The following is an 18822-nucleotide window of genomic DNA, read 5'->3' on the forward strand; positions in this document are numbered from 1 at the left end:
TGATTCATTTTCACCCCAAGTGGATATTTTTCATTTCCCTGCAGGAACACAGCAGCTATACTTTGACAGTAGAAGCAAGAGACGGCAATGGACAAATAACAGATAAACCCGTAAAACAAGCCCAAGTTCAGATTCGTATTTTAGATGTCAATGACAACATACCTGTAGTGGAAGATGAAATGGTAACTATTATTTTTATAATAAATGTATCTACTTTTCGTATTTTAATGCTACCTAAGAATATATCACTTAAGTTTGTGTTACATTAAAATAAAAATCATGTGTTCATGTTTTGCAGTACGAAGGGATGGTTGAAGAAAATCAAGCCAATGTAGAAGTTATACGCATAAAAGTGTTTGATGCGGATGAAATAGGTTCTGATAATTGGTTAGCAAATTTTACATTTGCATCAGGAAATGAAAGGGGTTATTTCCGCATAGAAACTGATACTCAGACTAATGAAGGAATTGTGACCCTAATTAAGGTAAGTACTTAAGGTTCAAACTGGAATGGGAGAAGTTGGTGCAGAGGTGGAAACTGATGCATTTTGAGTCCCAAACACTTAAAGTGCTTTGTATAGTCAATTAACTGACACCACAATTTTTTGAGATGGGAGCCATCTTTAGTAGCCCAAGTTCTGTGGTTAGTAAGTGGTTCAAATTCAGATCAGGGGACTCAAATCCTCACCTGACAGCATGATACCAGCATCATTATTACTTGGCACACTTCCAGTTTGGCTTGCAGCCTGTACCTGACTAGAGCATTCACACTTATGAACTCTTGTCTCTACTGAGGGTCCCCCGAATTACTCTCTTATTTGATCTACTTAACAGTAAAAGCAAATCTTATATTTAACATCTAAAAACAAAAGCTGTAATAACTTGATAAAGCCCTAATTCAGTTGACCTCCTACATAAGGAAAAACAGTCACTGAGTGATAAATGATAGAAGTGTTAGAAGTATTCTCAATGACCCATGGTAACCAAAAGGGATATATTTATTTCTACTAAAGGAGACATGGACAAAAAGTAGTAAAATTAATGACCAAAACAGATTGAGAAAATGATAAATTTATGGTCTCAACTGTATAAAGAATGGCTCCTAGTTATAAGGGCAATAGAGATAGCAAATCATCACATGAGAAAGTCTCAGCTTTATTAACAAATGAGTTTAAAATCTTTAATGTTATTAAAAATAGCAGAAATGGAAATGATAAATACAGAGGGTGTCAAAAAATGTATACACATTTTAAGAAAGGAAAACTGTATGAAAATTGTAATGCTCAATATATACTGATAACAAAAGATGAACACAAGTCATGTTTGACTTCTGCAATTACAAGAGTTGCTCAAAGTGGTTACCATCAGCGTCCAGACACTTCTGATTACGACAAACTACTGCTTAAGCAATGTTGACCAAAGTGTCCACTTGCATATATTTTTTTGGCACCCCCGGTATTTTGAAAGTTGTAAAAAATAAAGGTGTATGCCCTCATACATTGCTCTTGATGCTGGAAATTTTTCCTTCACTTTGGGTTGTTATGGCTATGTATAGAAAACACTATGAAACAGCTTTTGTTGCCCCCATACTTAGCTCATTTATTTTTAAGATTGTCTTGACATTCCATGGTCTTTGAATACTAATGACATTGGCTGGAAGGTTTTATTTCTCATCCAGCATCCATTATGCCATCAAAACAAGCACATCAAGTGCAAGAGCAACCTAAAAAAAAAAAACTTTCATGAGAATTCTGTAATTACAAAGAGTATATTCTCTAGTCATTTTCTGTTGTGTCCTTGTCCCAATACTATAGTGACTCATATAAAAAAGGGGGGCAGGAGAAGTTGTTATCCGTTCAGAACTCCTGGGTAAACAAATTTTTTAATAGATTATCCAAAACCAAAAGTGAATAGCTTGTAATTCATGTAAACACATGTACAATATTTAATGTTATACTGAAGAAACAAGTGGTAATAATGCATCTAAATGATCAGGGCCACAAGAAATAAAAAGCAACAGGGCTTAAATAAACTTTGACAAAGTACTTTTTTTACTACTAGAATATAGCTTAACAGAAGAAATCTAAATTGTATAAAAATGTTCAGAGCAGTATTAATTATATTTAGAAATTGCAACAGGCGGCCGAGTAGCTCAGTTGGTTAAGAGCTCACTCAACAGTGCGAGCTCTGAGCAACAGGGTCGCCGGTTCAATTCCCAGCCTGAGCTGAGCTGCTGCTGAGCTGCCAACAGGTGGCAGGGTGGCTCAGCTAAAAAAAAAAAAAAAATTTTTTTTCAAATAGTGTGTCTAGTAGTAGAAAGGCTAAGTAAAGTATCTGTAGTACCCTAGAAATGTTTATAAAAAAGAAAATGGACAAATTGGAACATAGAATATAGATACAGTGATAAACTGATTACATCAAACATAGTTTATTAATACCACATGCACAAAGAACAATATTTAGAGGAAGGTTAATCTTTTGTGGCATTAATAGCAAACCAGATATTAATAGATATACTGAAAAGGAAGAGAGTAGGTTTTTTGTTTAAACAATTTAAAAACCCCTGGGTTTAACAAAGTTAAATAATTGTCCTCAGGAGGCCTCAGTTTTTTTATTGCTAATGCACAGTGAAAGCATATATTAGGGGACAGCTGGTAGTGCCACCACTTCTGTAGCCTTTTCACAAACCCATGAAACACATTTTAAAAGATACTAAATTATACTAAATTTTAAATTTAAAAATTACTTCTAATTATAAAAAATAAAAGTATATACATATTTTTAAATGATTTTGACCTTCAAAAAAGTTAACTGGGGATGTTTCCTAATCATTCTTATTAACATTTATGAATATCCAAATTGACAGATTTTTTTAATTGCATATTGCCAATATGAGTTGGAATAATAAGTGTTGCTGTATTTCCCACTTGTTAAATTATTGTATCTAGCACGAAAACCACACGTGTGTACGTGTGTGTACCCTGTGTGTTCTAATTGTTTTCTCTTTTGAAAGAATTCCCTTTGATTTTGCCTTTCTAGGAATTAGATTATGAAGAAATGAAGCATCTTGATTTAAGCATTGTTGTCACTAATAAAGCACCTTTTCACAAATCAGTTAAGAATAAATACAAGCCTACATCTATTCCCATCAAAATAAAGGTGAAAAATGTGAAAGAAGGCATTCATTTTAAAAGCAGCACCATCTCCGTTCACACTAGCGAGAGCATGGAAAAATCAAGCCTAAGCCAAGTAATTGGAAAATTTCAAGCCTTCGATGAAGACACTGGACAACTAGCCCGTGTAAAGTAAGACAGAGTTATGAATATATTTTCTCATTTCAAATTATCTTCAATGCCTATTTTCAAAAAATCATAATGAAATTGGAACACTTCATTACTTCCCACCCAGCCTTATACCCCCCCCCCCCCAATGGTCTGTAGATTCCCAGAGTTGTACTTGCAGCGCAGAGGCAAGGAGAAATTTCCCCAGACCTGCCCTCCACCACCTGAGTATGAGGCAGAGGCTGGGTCCCTCACCTCAAAACACTTCGGGCTAGGGAAGACTAACAAGCAACAAAGAGAAAGCTCAGAAAGAAACTTGCTAAAATCGGTCTTATTTCCTGAAAGAGTATTCAAAATAAGAAAGCAGAAAATAAGTGTTATTGCAGATTCCACTTTACAGAAGTTTGGTTAAGAGAAGTAGTTGCATAATGTCTTTTAATGTGGAGAAACCAGTTTCATTTGCACATAAATCTTGGAAATGAATCTTCATTTAAACCATGCTATTTGGTTCAAGGGTTGACACACCTTTTATGTTTGTCTGGGTCATGATGACCTTTACTCAATACATTTGAGGACCTACTAGATGCTGCCACTGGTAGAAAGGACTCAGTTGTGCCTACTTTATAGCGACACCTTAGTTTTGCATGATATGTTTAAATTTTCAAAGTAAATTTACATGTTAGATCTCAGAGCCACGCATGGAAAGGCAGCTCTCTACAGAACTATTATTTATGGAACTCAGTCACAGCTATTACATTGAATTTTAAGAAGTCCCCCCTGCCATCCAGACACAGCCTGGTTTCCTGCTGTCATTCAGAGTTTGTTTGCTTGACTGTCCTCATACCTGGGTAGAGACACATACTTCAATGTCCCTGGGTGCCAGCACTTCATAAAACATTATATTTACATGAATCGTTGACCGTAGAGAAAATGGAAATGTAAAGAAGCTTTTCATCAACCTCTTTCTTTTTAGAGACTCTTAATGGAATTCATCAGCCAATAGTAGCAAATAACTGTTCCCCAAAATAACATTAACAGAACTTCCTCTGTGTTTCTGCAATGTCTAAGTGACCCTTTTTGCCCACCATGCCTGCAGGAACCAGCCCTGCTTACCTTGAGTTTGTAGTCTAGTTTTTATTTCCACATCTCTGAACCTAACAAGGCATCCTAACTGAATCCGCCAAATTGAAGAATGCACTATATGATCATTCCTCACCGCTGTCCACTAGAGACTTATTCGTCCTAATAATCATCCTCCAATAATACTGTAGCTATCTATGAAACTTCTATTCCCTCCCTATTTAAATTTGGCTGCTGTTTTTATTAAGGGTGATAAATACATCAAAAGATTATGTGTTCTGCTTGGAACAATAATGCACCATGTTTATTTTTCAAAAGTATTTTGTTATTTTGCATGCAATTACAGAACTTTAAGAAAGATCTTAAAGATCAATTCAGACCTATTTTACAGATAAAGAATGGGATGCACAGCTAAGTCAAATAATTTTCTCATGTTCACCTAACTAATTAGTGGTTTCGATTTAGAAATGCTGACAAGGACAGCAGAAGAATTATTCCCTTAACTTTATCATAATGCTATTTTACTAATTATTCATGTGCATCAATTGTTTATGGATATTTGACATTTGGACATGACACGAGCTGCTCTCCTACTTTGAATGGTGTCTAATTTTCACCACAGAGAAGAAAAGAAAATTCTTTAAATGATATCTAATACACAACATTCCATGTGAAATGTGATCCTTATTACTAAGACTCTTTCCCTTATAAGTATGAATGTGGGAAACCATTGACAGCAACTAAGTTCAGGCTTTAAAATTCCAGACATGAAATTCAGAAATACTCGTGAAAAGCCAAATGTATTGTCATTTACTAGTAAAACATTAAAATGCAAAGATTTAGATAAAGTGTATAATTGGAAATTTTTAAATAGAACTATAAACAAGCATTGCTATAAATTAGCCACTCATTTTCATGTGCCCAGATAGCCAGTTAATAGGAAATAAATTATCAATCTGATTAACCCATATATATTCATGTTTGGCTTATATTTATATTTGGCTATATTTAAATTCTGTGGTATTAAATTACATACATTTCTGAAGACATAATGTGAATGTTCTTGCCTCCCCCAAAGTTATCTCTTTCCACACTAATTCTCCTTGCTTTAAAAGGAAAGAAACCCAGATATCACTTCATCAGCATTGTTTTCACTTTTTTTTTTTTTTTTTTTAAGATTTTTTATTGGGGGAATGGGAACAGTGCTGGGGAATTGGGGGAAGGGGAACAGACAAGTTGCTGTCGTCTTGTTCTTCAATCTAGTTGTGGAGGATGTTGCTTCACTGGCCCAAGTTGGCACCATCATTGCGCTCTTCCCGGGTGAGGCAGATCAGTCGCCGGCTTCTGGACGACCGCTCACTGCGGCTGCTGGCCGCTCACGCTGGCTGCTGGCTACACACGGTACCCATGGCAACCCACTGCCACAGGGGCTGCAGCCTACGCCATCGCCGGCGACTCACAGCAGCCCAGCTCCAGTTTGAGCTGTTGTTCAGCATCTTAGCTGTGGAGGGCAGTGTCACTGGCCCTCATTTGTGGGATCCGAACCGGGGCCCTCTGGCGTCCCAAGCCAGTTCTTAACCATCGCGCCACTCGGCCGGCCCCTGTTTTCACTTTTAAACATTTCTAGCTGAAAGAAGCATATTGCTCCTAACGATCCCAAAATGTTAACGTACTTCCATTTAAATCAGTCATTGATTTTTAAAATTGATATTTTTAAGTATTGATAACAATAAGCAATCGAATATAAGACTACTTTTCTCTACCAGTTCTTGTTGGGTAACTAAGTTATTCTCCAAAGCTTTACCCCAAATTTAAGGGAGAAGAGATTGAAAGCTGGAGGACAGACTGCAGAGGACCTTGCAAACCTCCTGGGTTAGTAGACAACAGATGGTCACCCTAGAATATACAGAGGGTGCCCAAAAAAGTGTACACATTTTATGAAAGGAAAAAACTATTAAAATTGTAATAATATATACCGATAGTAAAAGATGAATACAAGTCACCTTTGACTAATGTGCTTACAAGAGGTGCTGAACGTGGTTACCATCAGCGTCCAGACACTTCTGATTACAGTGAACTACTGCTTGAGCAACGTTGACCAAAGTGTCTCTACTTGTATACATTTTTTTGGCACTCCCGGTGTATCTTGGGTACGTTACAGTATTGAGGAAGGTTCCAAAATAAGTGTTATATGCAGTAAGAAAGGAGGTTTTCGGAGAGTGGCAAGAAATTAAAAACATTTCAAACTAATGCCTGTAACAAGAACATATACAATAAAGCAAGGATTAAGCATGAAAGAGTTGTAGATATTAGAGATTCTCAGTTTATCGAGAATTCAAAATTAATTTTGTTTGTTTTATAACAGATATGCCAAATTGGAAGATAAAGACAGTTGGGTCTCTGTGGATTCTGTCACGTCTGAAATTAAACTTGTAAAAATTCCTGATTTTGAATCTAGATATGTTCAGAATGGTACATACATTGTAAAGATTTTGGCTATATCAGAAGGTAAGTTATTAAATCGATATTTTTCTTGGTTATATGTATTTTGATGATTTTTTTCCAACATCAGAGACCTTCATTTTGATCTTGTAGAAAAATCACATCTCACCAATGGATAAATCTTTACATTTCTACTTACGTAGTATATTAAAAGACATGATCTGAATATGAAAATATATCTAGGATAGGAAGTGTCCTAATTTGTTAGTTCCCTCTTACTAAAATGGCAACAGAATTCAAACTATGTTCATTGTCAGCGATATAACCAGAATATTCCTACTTTTTCTTTCTTTTTTTTTTTTCTTTCTTATTTTTAAGATTACCCTAGAAAAACCATCACTGGCACCGTTCTTATCACAGTTGAAGACATCAATGACAATTGTCCCACACTGGTTGACCCAGTGCAGAATATCTGTGATGACGCGCAGTATGTGAACGTGACCGCAGAGGACCTGGACGGTTACCCCAACAGTGACCCTTTCACTTTTGTCATCGTTGACAAACCAGCTGGAATGGCAGAGAAATGGAAAGTAGTACACAAAGAAAGTAAGCAAAATCGTTTGGCTACATATTTAAATATTAAACATGATAGAAATCTAAAATCTTTGTAATATAGGATTTTTAAAAATATATTTCCAATGCAGTTTTCAAAGGCATTTATAAAATAAGGCATAGTGTCTTTTATCTGGCTATAATAAATATCCCATTTGGAATAACAAAAGAGGGAGAAAAGAAAAATAACCTATTGGGTTGTTGGAAAAGTCATGACACATTTTTGCAACAAAAAACAGAAAAAATACGTCATGACTTTTCCAACAACCCAATAATATCTTCAATCTAGCTGGGTATTCTCTAAATTGCACGTTGTGTTGTCTCATAAGCTGAGCAATACTATGCTTGTCTAAGTACAGTAATCAGAGTAGGTGCCTTCTAAAAATCTCAAAGTATGATAACATTTCTATTAAAAATAACATTTATTCATCCAGCCACTCTGCCGGCCCATCATATGTATTGTCTCATTTCATCTTTATCCCATAACATTATTCCCTCATTACAGGTGAGGAAACCTTGGCTTAACTAGCTTAAGTGGTTTGTTCACGCTCATAAAGCTGACGAGCGATGGGTAAACATGAAAAAGGGTCCGTCTGATCCCTCCATGCCAGGTGGCAATGTGCCTATAGCCACATCTTGGACATATCCCCCTTGTTAATATGAGCTTTGGGGTGTTTTTCAGGGCAGTTTTGAATATACGAAAACCTATCCAGAGTATTATTTTGTTCTAAATAATTAGTGTTCATTTCAGAAAAGTTTTAAATATAGTACCCAAGTTCTTCTTAACTTACAGGCTTATTGTTATTTTAAGCCTAACAAATTTTTACAACCACTTTAAGAGGCTTTGAATAATGTTAAAGATGAGGATGGGTAATATGGGGTTCATTATGCTCTTGGATTGTCTGTTTGAAAATTGCCTTCATAAAATTTTTTAAAGAAATAGTAAAATAAAGGTCATTCAATGAAAATGTCATTTAATCGCCACTTGTTTTGTCACTGTATTCCCAGCACATAGAATTCGGTAGACCACACACATTTGTTAAAATTTATCATCATAAAAAGTAAGACAGGTCCAAATTCAATTCTTTGCTATTAACCTGCATATATGGAGTATCTGGACTAATTTTATCAAGCACACAGAGTGCATTCAATAGAGACATTAGGGAAGAATAAAGTTTCTCAGTGGAGCTAAATATTATTAGCAATTAAAGGATGTATTCTATAATTCAGTCTTGCCCCTTCCTTGGTCATCACTCATTTTTATTTCCTTTGGCCTCTTACCCTTGTAGGTACCAGTGTGTTACTGCAACAAAATGAACAGAAGCTTGGGAGAAGTGAAATTCAGTTCCTGATTTCAGATAATCAAGGCTTCAGTTGCCCTGAAAAGCAGACCCTTAAACTCACCGTTTGTAAGTGTCTGGACGGCAGTGGGTGTGTAGAAGCTCTGCGTGACTCCTATGTTGGCCTGGGACCTGCAGCCATTGCACTAATAATCCTTGCCTTTCTGCTCTTGCTGCGTAAGTATTTTAAAGCCACTCTAGCTCTTTTAGTGATTAAGGGCACTACTAGCGTCTATTACTACAGTCGTCATTGATTTCTTTGCAGTGTTTCTTTAACCCCGCTCGAACACTTGAGGGTGAATGGGAAATTAATGGATCATTGATAAATTCACCAAAGGCTATTGTAGCACTCCTCAGAATTTTGTTGTATAAAAATGTGTCATTTCCTGCTTTAAATAACCCAGGTTATTATACACGCTCTTCAACACCCTTTTAACATAACCCTGAGTTCCCATTTTGATAAGCTCTGTCAGGGAGAATATTGTCTCATCTTCACTTCCCAGTGCCTAGAACAGGTCCTTGCCCATAGGTGGTTCTCAGGAAAGATTTGTTGCGTGAATTTGGATTCTGGATACAAGGTTCTTTTCCAAACTCATCTTCTTCCCATCGATCCTTGCTTCGCACATTCAGCTTGTCAGAGCTCTGCCTCCCCATGCCCTCTGCTTGGCCTGCCCCTTCACCTAAGCAAATAGTAGTGAGACCCTCTGAGCACGTCCCTGCATGCCCTCCAAAGACCTCATGAAAGCACAACGTACTGCAGCCTGGGGGCTTGTGGAATACCGCTCCCTTTGACCACTGAACGTGGGCAGAGGGCCGCCTCCGAGGCAGCCTGAGCTATCGCAGTGACAGGAGGAGTTTGTCAATGCCATTCGTGGATGTGCGGTTGAAAGCACGGCACTCAACAGTTTACAGTGCACTTTATACCATCATCTCTATTTTATGGCTGAGAATACAGACATAGAATACAGACATATAACAGGAAGTGACTTATCTCAGTGTACCAAGTTTGTAGGGAGGGGCTGGGACTACTTTTACCTGGAGATTCTTTGCACTGCCTGCTCATCTCCGATTCCCCAGGGCCTACAGTGATACTGGGCACATGGTAGACACATGATAAATATTTATTGAATTTCTACAAATTGTTGAATTGTCACTGGCTGATTTCAATCTTATTACTCACAGTAGCTATAGGACTGTGCTGTCAACTATTTTACATAAAAAAGGAATCTAGGGAGTATTAGTTCGCCTTCGGAAGCTGCCAAATGAGAGTGTCAATAAAACAGAATTTGGGGCGGGCTGCCTGCAGGGGTAGTTAATTCTTTACTGATCAAGAGGCCAGCATTGGCCTTCACTTCCTCCTGGAGGTAGAATAAAATTTAAGGAGGGAGCTCTGAAATTTTATTGAATTCTAGATAAAATGTTATATCTATTCTAAGGGTTTTTTAGGTAGAATCGTTTTTAGAAAATAGTACTCAAGTAATTCAGAAGTTAATTTGAACCTCAGTGAATCATGCCGTCTGCCAAATTCTACTCTAGTGTGAAGTGGTGAAGTATTACAGAAGTTCCAATGTTCTAGAATATTGAACATACTAAAACTTTTCTACCCCTAGGAGCTTTTGTTCTTTTATACACACAAACACAAAACGGTGAATTTTCTCATATTAAAAATTAAAGTGGTTTAGAAAATTGTCTGTACGTTGATTTTGATGATTTGGGTGCTATCGAATCCAGCCTTGGTGTTCCACTCAGTAACCACACACGGCCCCCTTGTGATGGATGAGGCCTCCGAATCTGTTAAGACCCCCTCATTCCTGCCGTTAGACTTGGGTATGACTCTCCCAAGACAAGCTTGGTAAGGTTGGAACAAGGTGAAGAAAAGGAAAATAAAACTAGGGCTGTAAACAAGTGAAGACTGAAATTCAGGAAGTGATACGCAAATTCCAAAATTATGCAACATAAATTTAGAAGTATGTGTGGACTGACCTTCTCTGTACTCCATTTTGTTTCTCTTTAGTTGTACCACTTTTACTGCTGATGTGCCACTGTGGAGAGGGTGCCAAAGGCTTTACCCCCATACCTGGCACTATAGAGATGCTACATCCTTGGAATAATGAAGGGGCGCCACCTGAAGACAAGGTCAGATAAGCAGATATCCATGAAACTTGTCTCCTTTTCCGATTTTAAAGGGGCCTGAGGAAGTGTTTCTGACATTTTAGGTCATGAGAGAGTAAAGTGGTCATTATAGATTTTATCCACATGCCTTTGAATGATAACATATTTTGAGTTTGTTGCCAGGGCCGAGTTGAGGTGGTTTTGCTCTACTGTGACCGATCCTGTGTTACAGAGAACGTAGAAAAAGGGTCAGGTAGTGACACAAGGAGTGTAGAACAAAGGTTGGAGAAGGCAAGTGTGTGTAGGAACTCAGGATGCAAATTTTTGTCCCAGTGCTAATGGCAGTCTTTCACAAAATGTTTTTACTTTTCCGTTTCCCTCAATACATAGGGTTGGCAGAGGTAAGCCCACCACCCCATGACAGTTGCAAAATGTTGCAAAATCTCTTCTTCTGCCTACTTAAATAACCATCTGGACTGCCTCTTTATCGTATCTTCACCCTGGGTCTCATCACCATCTGCAGTGAGCATCATGTCTAATAGAATATGATTGAGTATCGAGTATCAGAGAACTCAAGAGTGATGGAGGCCTAAAGATAAATGTGGGAAGTCCAGGACCGATATGATTCTTCCACAGCGTGGCGCCAGGCTCCTTTTTCCGTGGTGTTCCTTCATAGATGAGCTCCATTGCCTGCTGTCTTCATGCTGCAGACACTAACTGCTGTCTCCACATTCCACAGAGCAGATAGGTTTCAGAAAAGTGAAGGACCACCCCAGAAGAACACTTCCCAAAAGTTGCATACTCCGTTTCTGCTTGAAATCGCATTAACCGGAACTTAGCCTGGTTGCTATTTCTAGTGGCAGTTGAGGCTTGAAAATGTAGTCTTTATTTGGGACAGCCGTGTGTCCAGCTCAAACAAAAAGAACGGTTCTATAACCATAAAAAAGGCATTAAACTCGAGAGGAAAGTTGAAATGCCATTGGTGCCAATAGAGTTAATGAGCTGAGACCATATTTAGATAATTGTTGTTTTCTCCTTGGGTTATCATCACCTAACAAAACGAGCTCTTCATCAGACTCAAATAGAAGTTTTTCAACCCAAAATATGTCTCCTAATTAGCCTCTGTGGAAATAGCTTATTCCCATCACATTCCCAGCTAGTTCAGATCCTTCTGCCAACTAGACTGACCCTCATCCTTCTGACTCAGTTCTCAACTGTGTTTGCTCTCACAGGTGGTGCCATCACTTCTGGCCACGGATCACGGAGAGAGTGTACCCGTAGGCAGTGGAGTAGGAGGCGGAGCAGTGAAGGAAAGCACCATGAGAGGAAGTAGCCCTGCTTCCTTTGTCAAAAGGCTGCATGAGATGACTGAGGTGGACGGAAGATGGGAAGAGCACAGAAGGCTGCTTCTTGGGGGGGCCACCCAAGCTGCAGGGACAACAGGAGCAATCATAGGTGGCGAAACCATAAGGTCCAGAAGAGCCTCAGGGGCTTCCAGAGACATGGCTGGAGCTCGAGCAGCTGCTGTTGCAGTGAATGAGGAATTCTTAAGAAGTTATTTCACTGAGGTAAGGATTGGTTTTTATGTATGGGGGGCGGGGAACATTTACATGTGAATATGGTATTATTAGGGTAGTCATTCCTTGGATATAGAGGGGACTTTATTACTTTTTTAAGAGAACACCTATAAGTGATCAGGAAAGAGAGAACGAGTCAATCAGCTAAACTATGTGGTGATCACAAGTGATGCCACAATCTTACGCCTCGCAAAGGCTATTTCTCACATTCATGTTTTTGCCATTTGATGCATGTCTGTTCTTCTCCATGTTGTCTTCATTCCAAGATGCCAAGAGAGCAGATTATAACTGGGAAGCCGCCATCCATGGGGTGCAGGGAACATAGCAATGCAGAACCAGGCAATAACTCCTAAGGCCACTGCCTTTTTTTTGCACTCAGGTTTCATTGGCCAGAGCAAGTCACGTGACCAAGCCAAATGTCAGTGGGTCAGAAAGTACAATCCCTCTGTAGCAGCAAACTTGAGAATATGTGACCTAAAAAAACACAATCTATTTTGTGCATTCAAATTTTGCCTTCTGAATCAGAGTACTTGGCTTCACTGTTGATGTGCTTCACAAAAAATTAGGAGGAAAGTGGGCCAGCTGAGTAGCGCGTTGGTTAAGAGCTGGCTTGGGACGCCAGAGGGCCCCGGTTCGGATCCCACATATGAGGGCCAGTGACACTGCCCTCCACAGCTAAGATGCTGAACAACAGCTCAACCTGGAGCTGGGCTGCCATGAGTCGCCGGCGATGGCGTAGGCTGCAGCCCCTGTGGCAGTGGGCTGCCATGGGCTACCGTGTGTAGCCAGCAGCCTTGGTGAGCGGCCAGCAGCTGCCATGAGTGGCTGTCCAGAAGCCGGTGACTGATCTGCCTCGCCCAGGAAGAGCACAATGATGGTGCCAACTTGGGCCAGTGAAGCAACATCCTCCACAACTAGACTGAAGAACAAAAGGACAGCAACTTGTCTGTTCCCCTTCCCCCAATTCCCCAATAAAAGTCTTTAAAAAAAAAATCAGGAGGAAAGTTTCAGGACAGATGATCTGATATAGTCAGGCAGCTCGTGTCTGGAATTAGGAATTAGAAGCACGGCTAGATGCCTTTCTGCAGAACGAGGCTCATGTGTCCCATGGACAGAGTCCGAATGTCAGGCGTCGGAAGGACACGAGGGAAGTGAGGGGATGGACTTCCATGGAGGCCAATTTATTTCTGTTCCCTTTCTTCTAAATGGTTGGAAATTACCAGAGTGCTTTCCCCACTTAGTTTCCTTCCATGCTCCCTTCCTTTATACCATTAGCTTGAGGGGGAGATATTGGTGTGTCATTGTCAAGGAAAACCACTTCCAATCGCCCCTTTTCTGCCTCACTGGTGCCCATCCTGGTGCCCTGTTTGTTTTATTTTGATATGATTTTCCTCTCTGCTGTAATCCTGCTCCATTCAGTCTTGGTTATATATGTGTGTGCAGCTTGTAATTTGGAAATCATTTCAAACTTACCAAAAAATTGGTAGGAATAATGGACATTTTGAACTCCTGTATACTTTTTACCCAGATTACCCAGTTAGTCACACTTAGCCACATGTGCTACTTGCTTTCCCATTCTCTCTCTTGCACACGCGCACATCCTCTTACATTACCATGATACAGTGAACAAATTGAGAGATTTAAGGGACACATTCCGTATTTCATTTAGCCACGTATCACAATAATGTCTTTTTATAGTCATTGTTTTTCCTGTCCCGGACCCAATCCAGAGTCCTTCATTCCATTTAGTTGTCATGACATTTTAGCCTGTAACGGTCCCCTCTGCCTTTTTTTATCTTTCACAATATTAATGTATTTTTTTTAAGAATATAGGCAAGTTGTGTTGTAGGATGTCCTTCAGTTTGTGTCTCTCTAAAGTTTCCTTGCAGTTAGACGCTGGGCATGCATTTGAGGCAGGAATACAGTCTTGTTCTCACATGAAGTTTTGTCACTAATTATATGCCTGTTTTTATTTTCATTTTAGAAAGCTGCATGTTATACTGAGGAAGATGACAATCACATAGCCAAAGATTGCCTTCTGGTGTATTCTCAGGAAGAAACTGAGTCTCTCCATGGTTCCATTGGCTGTTGCAGTTTTATTGAAGATCTAGATGACCACTTCTTAGATGACTTAGAATTTAAATTCAAGACACTAGCCGAAGTGTGCTTGGGTCGAAACATAGATATGGATATGGAAATGGAACAGAGGCCAAAATCCATGAGAGAAACAAGTCTGAAGGCATCTTCACATTCCCTCTCCGAGCAAACTAGGGTTCATTCAGAAAATGCCTCCTTCTCTGGCAGTAGTCTTCAAGTTCCAAAACCTTTACATGAGGCAAATGCAGAGACAATAACTCAGGAAATAGTCGCTGAAAGGTCTGTGTCTTCTAAGCAGGGTCAAAACGTAGCTACACCCCTCCCTAACACATTGGCTTCTGGTAATGTTATAGTGACAGAAACTTCCTTTGCCACAGGCTCCACTGTGCCACCTCCCAGCACTGTGGTCCTGGGCCCCAGACAGCCACAGGGCCTTATTGTGACAGAGCGGATATACGCGCCAGCGTCTGCCTTGGTAGATCAGCATTATGCTAATGAACATAATGTCAGGGTTACAGAGAGAGTAATAGAGCCTAATGGGGGCATACCTGGTCCTCTGGAAGGCACTCAGCATCTGCCAGATGGACATTATGTTATGGTGAGGGAAAGAGAGAGGTTCCTCGCCCCAGGCTCCGGGGTGCAGCCCACTCTGGCCATGCCCAGTGTAGCAGTAGGACAGAATGTGACAGTGACAGAAAGAGTGCTAACCCCTGCTTCCACTCTGCAGTCCAGTTACCAGATTCCTGCGGAAACCTCTATGACGGCCAGAAAGACCATGGTTTCTGGAGCTGGCGTCCCTGGCCCTCGGCCCAAGTTTGGTTTAGAAGAGGCTGGTCATTCTAGCTCTACTCTAACCACATCTTCTACCAGAGTCTCTAAGCATAGCACCGTACAGCATTCCTTCTCCTAAACAGCCAGCCACAGTCTGACCCAGAGTTCAACGAGCAGTAACTGATTTCATGTTTTCAATGGTCCTGCCCTTTCATGAGTCTTACAGACATATGAGGCACCTACACCAAATGTTTCTCGGTCACTAATAGACAACGGACCTCACTGTCTCAGCTTCCAGGGGTGCCTTCAGAAATGTTCTAGGAAGTACCAAGGGCATAAAGATGATGCTGTGTCATAAGCGCCTTTTAGTGAGTTCTGGCCAAACAATATTCACAAAGCAAGTTAAACAGAGAGCGAATCTGGCTTCTGAGAATTTACCAAATTAACAGAATATCCAGTTCATCAGCCGTGCAGTAGAGGCCCCCCATGAACTGACTGGGCCTCTCTGCATACCATCTTAACATTTAGCATTGCTGTTCTATAGTTCGTACTTCACTGCACCTAGCAAATTGTCAACACTCACTTATCCAAAGATACATGCAGTCTGGGTGACCAGTTTTGTTTGTTTTCCCTAAGACTAGAGGCCTTTCAATCTGTGTTAGAGTGATTGACTTTTAGAACATTGACATGGTAATGTCATGTAACTGTGCCTGTAATATGTGTGTATGATCATGTGTGTGTGTTGTATGACCTTAAAAATAGCATTATACCTTCCCTTTGTCTCTCGCTAATTATGAAAATATTCAATACTTCCAATTCGGTTGAATAATCCAGGGAAAAATTCATAAATATAAAAATACTTTACTTTTTATAGTAATTATATACTATTTATAAAACCTCAGGATATATCATCTTCTAATTTAGTACAGCTAAATTAACCACTAGACTGTATACACTGCAAAGAACCATGCCTATTTCAATGCTAGCCTCTGTGCCTAATGTGTGTGGGTGCCAAATCAAGATTTGTGGGATTAAACTGAATTTTATAAGCCTCTCTCTTTTTTTATATTTTCAAAGCATATTGAAAGGCCCTATAATTTCCATAGTTATGAGTTTGAAATTTGATTTTATTCTGTGTCTCAAGGTCATTGATGAGCTGCTCATGACTCACTACGTGTTAACTATTATGTAATGGACATGAATTTGTACACACACACACACCCCCCCGCCCTCTTGAAAAAGTGATTTGGGTGTTCTGACCAAATTGATTGTATTTTTATTGCTCCTTGAAAAAAGAATCCATTTCAAGTTTCAAAGTATATGTGCACATCAGTAACAATTTATGTAAATATTCTTCACAACAAAATAATGTTCATAAATTGAAAAGCCTATGTAATTCGTGACATTTCAAGATATTTTACTTAGGGAACCAAATCTTTTTGTAGCGCATTTATAGAAATATTGTTGAATTGTGTTATGCAAAAGGTTGATACTTTTTGCTTCCACTGACTGGGCAAAAGGCAAATATTTTTAGACACCGTAACTCCATGGCCAAGATGAAGGTCACTTCCAAGATCTACAATTTTTACTGTCTATTTTGTAAGTGTTGTTACTTTTTTTTTTCAATGTAGACTTAATAGGTTTTTGCCAAGTATGCAACAGGAGTATCACTGCTGTGTGAAATGTGAAAACAACCTAGGTACTTTGAACAAACAAAACTTGGTCTTAAACTTCCTCCTTGGGCTGGCTTGAAAACCCTAGCCTGTTGCGTGTGTAGAGCATAATCACATTTTCTAAATGGTTTTCTTTGTTCCCAAAGGGGTGATTTATATTAGTTTTTACATTTGGAGACTATATATTTGTATGTGTATTATCAAAATATTTAAATAAAAATGACCTTTAGAACAACTCTTTGCCCTTATCTTTTTATTGCTCCATCCTATTTTACAAGGACTGTAACTGTTAGAGGAGGAATTAGCACCCTGAAGGCAGATGGTTGTCGACTTTGGTATTTTAATTAGAACTAGTTCCATCTGGCTGGGCTCAGCCCTCTTGGAAGAGTGCATTTCCCTCCCTGAGTAGGGTAGAACACAAGAAGGTCCAGTTAAATTTGAGTTTCACATCAATTTAATGAATAGATTTTTTGTGTGTAAGCATGTCCTGTAGGAAAAATAATTATCTGATATCTGAAATTTCAATTTAACTGGGCACTGTATTTATTTGCCAAGTCCTGTAACTTTGTTCCTAAGGGACTGAAGTTTGCTTTCTGTCCAGAAAGTAACGAGGCATCTGTTGGATTGGCTGAGGAAAGCTTGCACCTCTGACCCAAAGAGTTGAAATCATTCAGCCAATGTTGAAAGCCATTCTTAATTGCTTGTTGTAGTTTACAAGCAAAAAGGTCAGTGTCTACCTATACTATAATGTCACATTAATATTTCATGACACTGGTAAATGACACATCAAGATATTCTAAAGCATGACTTCGGTTATATTTCTGTGACCCCAGGGCTCCCACCCCAAGTGGCACTTGGGAACAACTTTTGGTTAATTTCACGAATCTCTACAGGCTGTATTCCAATCATCAGTACATCAAAAGTTATGTAAGGAGACATTGCTTATCACGTATCACCTAGAAATGAAGTGTTGCAGATAACTTTCAGATAATTAAATCTTACTTCTTTAACATACCAAAATTTCTTGGTTTTACTGTTTTAGTGTAACACAAATCCTCTCTATCATTATTGCTTTGCCTACTTTTTCTATTAATTGCTGAGAGGGTGTTGAAATCTCCAACTGATTGTGGCTTCACCTATTTGCCTTTTAAGTCCTATTTTCGCTTCCCATGATCTGAAACTTGTTATACCTGAATTACTAGATACACATATAGGATTATTGTGTCTCCCAGAAGAATCCACTTTAATCATTACAGAATGTCTTTCTTTATCTGGTTATATTCTTTGTCTTCAAATCTACTTTGCTTAACATTAACATTGCCACACCAGCTCTTTTAGGCTTAGTGTTTGCTTAGTGTGTCTTTGATCAACCGGTCTATGCCTTTATAGTGTGTGTTTCTTGTGAATATATAGATAGGCCTTGCTGTCTTACCCATTTTAACAATATCTGATGTTTAATGGAAGGCTTTTGTCTACCTACAGCAGTAACTAATATGGATGAGTTTAAGCTGAGCATCTTGGTATTTGTTTTCTCTTGGTTCCACCTGCTTCGTTTTTTCCTGCCTTCCTCGTGTGTTGCATGTTCTAGGACTCCACTCTAGTTCCTCTACTGACTTTTTAATGCGAGCATGTCCTTGTGTTTATCTTTTGACTTGGTTGCTCTTGTGGAACTACAACCCAGAACACAATCTCCTGCCCACCTAGAAAAACTCTACAAAGGTCAAAGAGAAAGAAAACTACTGTTGAATAAGTATTAAGCAAGGATGAAATGTGCATCAAAGCCAACCCATAAAGAAATTGCCAAGACAGAAATCTCACCTTTTTGTATAGCGAGGTAG

The 18822-nt window shown here is 39.1% G+C and overlaps 1 protein-coding gene across 1 annotated transcript in view; it reads left to right on the top strand.

Moving 5' to 3' along the window:
• The window catches only part of DSG2 (desmoglein 2), a 25543-nt gene extending 8324 nt beyond the window's left edge, over window positions 1-17219 (top strand). Inside the window, exons 7-15 of the mRNA XM_019631626.1 lie at window positions 45-182; window positions 299-484; window positions 3039-3304; window positions 6726-6868; window positions 7181-7408; window positions 8704-8931; window positions 10769-10890; window positions 12099-12434; window positions 14428-17219. Coding sequence (XP_019487171.1) covers window positions 45-182; window positions 299-484; window positions 3039-3304; window positions 6726-6868; window positions 7181-7408; window positions 8704-8931; window positions 10769-10890; window positions 12099-12434; window positions 14428-15450 — 2670 coding nt within the window. The 3' untranslated portion in view covers window positions 15451-17219. The remainder of the gene's footprint in view (window positions 1-44; window positions 183-298; window positions 485-3038; window positions 3305-6725; window positions 6869-7180; window positions 7409-8703; window positions 8932-10768; window positions 10891-12098; window positions 12435-14427) is intronic.
• The last annotated feature ends 1603 nt before the right edge of the window (window positions 17220-18822 follow it).

The sequence above is a fragment of the Hipposideros armiger genome, unplaced genomic scaffold (genome assembly GCF_001890085.2).
Source record: "Hipposideros armiger isolate ML-2016 unplaced genomic scaffold, ASM189008v1 scaffold_1022, whole genome shotgun sequence".
Classification (NCBI taxonomy): Eukaryota; Metazoa; Chordata; class Mammalia; order Chiroptera; family Hipposideridae; genus Hipposideros; species Hipposideros armiger.